This window comes from Caenorhabditis briggsae (genome assembly GCF_000004555.2).
Source record: "Caenorhabditis briggsae complete genome, chrX, whole genome shotgun sequence".
In the NCBI taxonomy this organism is placed as follows: Eukaryota; Metazoa; Nematoda; class Chromadorea; order Rhabditida; family Rhabditidae; genus Caenorhabditis; species Caenorhabditis briggsae.
Window position 1 is genome coordinate 17,803,724 of NC_013491.2, and position 7,801 is coordinate 17,811,524.

Consider the following 7,801-nt stretch of genomic DNA (forward strand, 5'->3'; position numbering starts at 1 on the left):
CATTTCAGCTATCTAGAAATAGAACAAAAATTGAAGAAGCTCCTCTGAAAATAGATTTGAACTCAAGTAAATTCCCTCTGCTTTCTTTCTTCATTCATGAATTGCTGTAAATTGAGGATGTCGTCAAATTCTGAGAAAAACACATCCCCACTCTATTCATCTTGCTCTTTACTTCCATTTTCTTGGATTTCAAAATTTTATTAGACATTTTTATGCATTTTTAAAAACAGATGACGGTGAACATAGTATAAAGCTATAAGCTTTAATTTTAGAGCTAGGGGTGATACGGCGGTGTCGTTAGATCTCCAAAATAGTTCTTTAGCACTGGACAACACAGACAAAATGACAGTTCGGGGGGTACAGTAAGAATTACAGAAAAATGAGAGAAGTATGGTCGAAAAATGAAGAAGAGAGAAAGGAAGGAAGGGGTTACACGTCTGATACAGTTTTTTAGGGATTACAAAAAATTGGGTCAACCTGCAATTGAAGGTCCCCATTACTTGGGAACACCACGAGCAAGCTTCTTGATCGACAGGAAGAAAAAAAGGTTAACAAATACAAAAACCCGTTATTATTGAAATAAACCACTGTCACTTATGCAGTCAGTTTTTTGCCGGAAAACAAAGGGAAATGGGGGAAGTTACAGAAGCGGGAAAAAGGGGCGGGGAAAGACATCAGAAATACTGAAAAGCGTGTGTGTGTGTTTGGTGGGAGTTTTTTGTGTGTGGTGGGTATGTCTCTGTGGATAGGATAAGAAGTAGAAGATGTAGCGAACACGAAACAAAGAAAAAATAAACGGGAGTTTGTGCTGCTGCTGCTGGGAACAAGAAGGACTGGGAAGTAGATGAGACAGAGTTTTGAAGAGATATTGTATCAAAAAACATATGAGATATGGAACAGATAAATTATACAAAAGAACACAAAAAATCAGCTGATCATTGTCTGCTTTGCAATTCAGATCAACCGCTCCTCCTTTGCAATATGGGACATGGGCATCGCGTAGGCGGCTGATAGGTTGTGCTCCTCGCGAGCCGGATTGTACTTTCCGTGTAGTTTCCTCGACTGTCGAATGTAGCGGAGAACGAATAAGCTGGTGGCAAGAAGCAGTGAGCCGAGTACTGAAAATGGGTAAAAATTGGTTAGAGATAGAGATAAGTGGAGAAAAAGAAAAAATTATAGGACAGGGTAAAAAGTTATACCGATCAAAGCGATGGTGGCAATGATCCAGCTGGCTACAGCGCTTGATTGCTTTCCACTAGATGTGTGATGGTGTGTGATGTCTGACGGTGTAGTTGGTTCCATATTCTTCGGGATAATCTCTTCGTTGGATTCTGCAAATATGAAATGTAGATTGTAGAATACAATCTCTGTAAAGCACGAGAACTACAAAAAGCTCACCTGTCGTCCTCTCCTCCTCACTCTCGATTCCTTCCGTGCTAGTCTCCATTTTTTCTTCTGGCTGTGGATGTGGCATAATGATCATTGGTGTCGGACTGGCAACAATATCTGGCATCTTGATAGCTATGGTAGTCATCCAGAATGGCAAACTTGTCTGTGTGGTTGTAGATATGGCTTCTTCTGATTCGATCTCTTCTTGCTCGGTCGTCTCCTCCTCTTCCATTGTCGTAGTTGGCGCCTCAGTGGTAAAAGTTGTACTACTTGGTTGGATGAACACTGTAGTAGATGGTTGAGTGGAGCTATCGGTCACTTCTTCGGTCATATCTTCCTCCTCATCTGTCTCCTCCATATCTGTAGTTGTTGGGAAGGTGGAGGTGAAGAATTCGGATCTGATTGAGGAATCGGTGGCAACTTGCATAGTGCTTGGAGTTGGGAACGTTTCCTCTGTCTCATCCGTCGTCTCATCCTCTTCCTCCTCTTCATTCTCATCTGGCATGTTTGGAGACACAAATTTGTGGACTGTAGCTCCTGTTGTTGGGGGGAATGTGGTGGTTTCAGGGGTTTGTGGGAAGATGAAGGTTGTCATGGTTTGAGCTGGCACTGGAACCTCCGATGGTTGTTGAGGCTGTTGACTGCTCCATGTTGGTTGCTCTCCAGCAGTGATAATGTGTTGTTGGAACGGTGGTGGGAGAGTGGTAGTGGTTGTGGCTTCGAATGGTCGCAGTGGTTCGCGTGTAACAGTGAAACCAACTGAAAAAATATATGTACAGTAACGGTCAATAAAAATTCTTTTGACTTTTAGAAAATTTGACTATTTTCGGAAGCCTGGAGCTTGGCTATTGAGGGTCAGAAATTTAAAAACATCGAATTATGTAAATCAGACCTAGATTAAACATTTTGCATTTACATAACTTTTTGGAAATCCCTATTTTTCAGCTATCAACCAATTTTTGAACAATACCATTTTTACTGAAAACGTGAAAAAAACAGGCGTCTTTCAGAAATTGGCAAGAAAAGAATTTTCAAGAAGTTTCTGTGAACGCAAAGTTTTAAATCTATGTCTGATTTTTATGATCCATCATAATCCAAATTAATTCAACACTTGAGAACCAAGCCTCAAACTTCCAAAAATGACTAAAAATTAACTGAAAAATACGTTTTTGCATGTATTATTGATCAGTATCATTTAAAGTTTTCTACTTACCAAATGGCTCTGATGGCACTTGCTGAGTAGTTGGCAATGTCTGAACAACAGGTACAGCTGGTTGAGTAGCGACTGAAGTTGTAGAAGTTGCAGTGAATGTTTTTGGAGCACCTTAAATTCAACTTTTGACTGCTTTTAAACAATAAGGTCGGTAAGACGTACAAAAACGTGTTTCTCAATTTACTAAGACCATTTTCAAGTCTGGCGGTTCTGACAAGTTTCCGATCACTTTGGAAATTTTTGAGGGTATAAAACAGAACTAGATCAAAAACATTGCTTCAACAAAATTTTGAGATAGTTCCTAGTTTTCAGTTGTTGTGCTGATTTTTAATGACAACTGTTTTATTACCAAAACTAGTCAAAAGGGGGTGTCTTTTAAAAATCGAACAAAGGCTCAAAAACTAGGGATTTTCTAAAAATTCTGAAAATTCTAATACTCATACTAGGTTTATGTTATACCCTCCAAAATTATCAATGTGATGGGAAACCTGAAATTGGTCAAAACGACCGAAAGTCAATAAAACATGCGTTTCTTTGTATATCTAATACTGTAGTCCCAATTATGAAATTTACCTGTTGGCACTTGTGAAATCTCAAGCACTGGGAACGATGGCGTCACATTGTTGATGACCACGGCTGGTTCGGATGGTTGAACGCTTGTAGCAGATGGTGCATGAAGTTGCATGCAGTCGACAAATTCTGGAAACAGGTATCGAATGTTGAGATAATCGACGTTGATGATGAAACATACGTCCATGAATTGGATGTGGGCAAAGACAATCATACGTTCCATTGATCAATGAAGCACTGGACATTTTATCCATGTTGTCATCGAGAACGCACTTGGCTGATGGGCCGAACATCGAACAGGCGGCATCTCTGAAATTTTTTTAATTGTTTTAGTTTTATTGGTCAAATTGAAGTTATCTTTCCCCATCAAATCGTTCAACTAGATAAAAAACTTATCCGATTTGAAAATCGTTAACCCTTTAGTATTAATTATCGGAACAACAACAAGGGTGTGTCCCTTTTCTGTGTCCTCGTCACATTCCATTGTTCATCCTCATCATTCCCTTTTTCGTTTTTTTTTTCTCGAAAAGCGATTATCTTCCTCTTCGTCTCCCACCCCTAATTAATCCGATCATCAAATGAGTTTTTCTATTCCCTCCAGTCCGTTTTCCGTGAATTTCCGGTATAACTGATGACGAGATGATGACCCAAGACGAGAAAAGAAATGACACGATCGGATTGCGCTTAAGAAAATTGAGCAGCAGGAGCCAAGACCACGCGAGGAATGAAGAGATGAAGAAGAAAAAGTTTTGAAATGAGAGCAAATAAAAGTGACCATAGACACAGAGAGAGCAGCCAGCGGACAGGTCATTGTCGTGTGCGCACAGAGCGCTTACCGTTTTTCTATAACCCCTACGACAACCTCTCCGGATTCATCAGGTTGTGTAATCAGCTCTTTTGCAATTGAGAGGAGGAGCAGCTAGAAGGCAGGAGTGCGGCAAAAAGCAGTGTGCTCGCGCTTGTGTCTACTTGGAATTTGCGCCGCCAGTTTTTCTTCGGAAAACAGCTTTTGGTCTCAGGTTCGAATTTTGAGGAGGATTGTAACATTATACCGTATAATCAAATAGTCGAGTCTGGAGATTCAAAATGGAAAATTGAGTCTAGGACGCTGAGATTGAAATTAATCCCAATTCAAAAAGTATGCAAGTCTAACATTTAACTTTGAGACAGTTTTTCTCGGTTCCTGTCGACATTACAGAAAGGTTGTCAACGGATAAATTGTTCAGCATGATATTAGAAATTCTTGTCAATTGACACATTTTTGATATCTTTCATAGGAACCGAGATAAAGTGGCTCGAAGTTGAAAGTTGAGGGGCCTCTCTATTAGATGTTTAACGGTAGTGGGAATGACATCGAATTAATTATTTTGCCTTCAAATAATTTTTAAAAAGTCAAGTCCGGAGATCCCAAGTGGAAAATTGAGTCCAGGAAGATCACATTGAAATTGATCGCGATTTCATAGAAAACAGGAAATGTGGATTACGTAATACCTGTTATAGTAGGACCTTCACACCGTCAAGTTTGAGCTAAGTTATCTTAATTTTCAGGCAAGATATCGAAAAGTGGTCAACTGAGTGGTCACCTGACTTATCATAATATCAGAATTATTTAATCAGTTGACACATTTTGATATCTTTAATGTGAACCGAGATATCTTGGCTCAAAGTCAAAAATTAAAGGGTTTAAAGGGAATTAAAGGGAAAATTAAAGGGATTCAGCAAAATTGCTGGTTTTTCTTTATGCAGAGGGCAGAAAAATCAGCAATTTTGTTTGCTTCTTCTCTGAATAACCCCATAAGAGATATCAAAATGTGTTAACTGGCAAAATACTTCTAGCATTGTGATAAACAATTTATCAGTTAGCAACTTTTTCTATCTTTGACAAAAACCGAGAAAAACTGGCTCAGCGTTGATTATAAAGAAACCCTTTTATTACAGATTTCAAAGTATTTCATGTTTAACCTCATTAGCGCTTTCTTTTCAACTTTTTCACCCTTAACCCGACTCTAGCTGACCACAAATACTCCTCACCTGTCGCGACAAAACCGTGCAACGTTCCAGACTTTCTAATTCTCGCGCTTACGTCTAATATATCTCATTTGTAAATCGTTTTAGAAACTAACGCGCGCGCAAGCTTCGAAATACCCACGGCGAGGGTCAATGAACAAACATCTCAAGTTGTCACACTGGGGTCGACTCAAGCTCACGGTCGACAAATTGGGAGAAGAGAAAAGAGATAGACTCTTCAAGATCTCTAATGAGTGAAGAGGAGCGAACGGCTTGACAGTTCAATCTTTTTCGAATATCATTCCCAAAGTTTGTTTTGAAATTCCAAAAATGTGCACACACACATACCCGAGGCACACGTCAAGTACGTTGCAGTTGGCGCCGGTGAAGCCTTGACGACACTCGCATTGAGGTTGACCATCCTTGAGCACACATTGACCATTTGAGCATTCTGGATTACAGATTGGAGCTGCCGATTCGTCAGTGTGAGCCTGAAAAAATTACATGGCAAAAGTTATGGCGGAGTAAATTTGCCAAAATAAATATATAAACAGGTCTAATGCTAAGAAACAAGATTATACATAATAGAGAGTTATTACGCAACTCTCTATTTATCTATCATTACAAAACTAACACGTACCGATTCACAGAGCAGTCCGGAAAATGCTGGTGGGCATTCACAATAGGCAATGCCATTATTCGATCGACAAACTCCTCCATTTTGGCATGGCACCGCAGAGCACACATCCAACTCGCAACGATCACCGGTAAATCCATTACGGCAAAGACACATGGCAGCGCCTTCTTGGGACACTAAGCAAGTTCCATTGTTGTGACACTCGTGGTTGGCACATGGTGATGGTGGAAGAGTTGGAGGGTTGGCACTTCCAAGAACTGATGGATCGACAACCTGAAGAAAACTATTAATCTTTTTTTTATTCCCATCTGGCGACTTTTAGTGAACAAAGTTGAATATGCAAATATAAATAAACGAAAGTCTCAAATTACTAGTCTAACCCTCTAAACCCTGTCCGCTTTGAGATAATTTGTAAATGCATAAGAATCTAAACAAACCTTGAACAATGGGAATTGAGGCGAGTTGGCCAACATGTCGACATCCTCATTTTCTGAAAAAAAAGTGTTCATTTTATTTTAGGGTCAGTTCCCTCTCATGCGGATCATGCATGGAGCCGGAAAACATGGTCATGGAGAGAGACATGATTTGCGCACCAAAGTGGCCTACTCGAGTGCAAAAAGTGAATGTGTGTCCGTTTCACACTTATTTATTTATCAAATAATAATATGTCCTCCTCCTTTTTTCTGTGTCTCCCCGAAAAACAAACAGCGGATTTTAAAAGTGCTACTTTGGGTTACTGTAGAAATATCTTACCAGTCTCTCCATCCTCATTAGCCGCATCCAAATAGGGACACGAACAGTTGAGAGCGTTGGCGGTGAACGAGTTTCGCGAAAGATGTGGTGGACATCCGGTGGCTTGTTCGGTTTGCACGACAACGTCTCGAAGACAAGCGGGTCCAGTGACTGAAATCAAAATTTTCCTTTATGTTGAAATTTTTCTAGAGATTCAATTGGATATATGGTGTGCGAGAGGGCAAAGAAAAAGCCAGCAAGGCCGAGAGTCGTTTTGGAAAGTTTTTGGAAAAGATCCACTTGAAGAACAACAAAAACATTTTTCTCTTTCTCTGCGAACAGAAAATCCATCCAAAAACATATTTGTGTGTGTGTGTGTTGTTGTGTTCAATGCAAATATCATGGTATCGGACTGCGAGAATTTTTTGGAAACGAGAAAACACACAGAAAAGAGCTTCTGAGATTAGTGTCAACATTGACCTTGGCATTTTTTTACTATCTTATTGGAATCGGGCAAAAACAAAACTCACTTGATTGAATACGAATCGAGAACGTGCGTGGATTCTGGCTACGGTCAAACTCGACACGCGTCGCGGCGCCTTGCTCAAACTGGCAGTCGAGCCCGGAAGCGGTCAGCTCCCAGCTGAACTTTTCCCATCGTTTCGAGAAATTTCCGGTGGCATCTGAAACTTTTTTTTCAAAAATTGAATTCGTTTTTTAAGGATACCTTGTGGAGCAACACATTGACCTAAAGTTACACCTGTAGAACTATCAACAATCGAGAGTAATGTGGTTGGCATTCCGGAGATTGACCTGAAACTTTAACTAGGGAATCTTTGTACTTTGGTGTAAGGTTTCTAGTTTCTGGCTTCTAAATTTTCATCTTATTTTATTTTATTTTAGTAGTCTAGTGGTAGTAGCAAATGGCGAACGTTGCGTATTACCTTACGACTTCCCCATTTCCGGAGTAATTTCCGCTTTTTACGCTGGGACTTGCGTTCAAAAAGGTGCTTAGACTAGTAAAAAGAAACTAACCTTAAAAACTGATAACCACCGGTCCATGGTAAACTAGATTCGTCTAGTATCCAGACGGCGTTGCCTTGCGACGGGTTCGTAAAATGAAAAACGTCGTCTTCGACTGATTGCGCGCAACTAACTGCCACATAAATACCTGGAAAATGAGAATGGGGAAAAAAGCGTTCAGGAAACATTGGTCTACCAAATATTAGCAACACTCGACAGAACGTAGTCAT

The 7,801-nt window shown here is 40.1% G+C and overlaps 1 protein-coding gene across 1 annotated transcript; it reads right to left on the bottom strand.

The window, feature by feature from the left end:
- Positions 1 to 954: 954 nt before the first annotated feature.
- On the bottom strand, positions 955 to 7,801 carry Cbr-eat-20 (the record flags this gene model as incomplete). The annotated part of the gene is made up of 14 exons (XM_002645903.1): positions 955 to 1,118; positions 1,200 to 1,331; positions 1,399 to 2,148; positions 2,603 to 2,713; positions 3,176 to 3,301; positions 3,354 to 3,481; positions 5,528 to 5,670; positions 5,820 to 6,089; positions 6,254 to 6,306; positions 6,570 to 6,719; positions 7,079 to 7,231; positions 7,276 to 7,361; positions 7,584 to 7,719; positions 7,768 to 7,801. 14 exons carry the CDS (start codon positions 7,799 to 7,801, stop codon positions 955 to 957), a joined length of 2,436 nt encoding a protein of 811 aa, XP_002645949.1.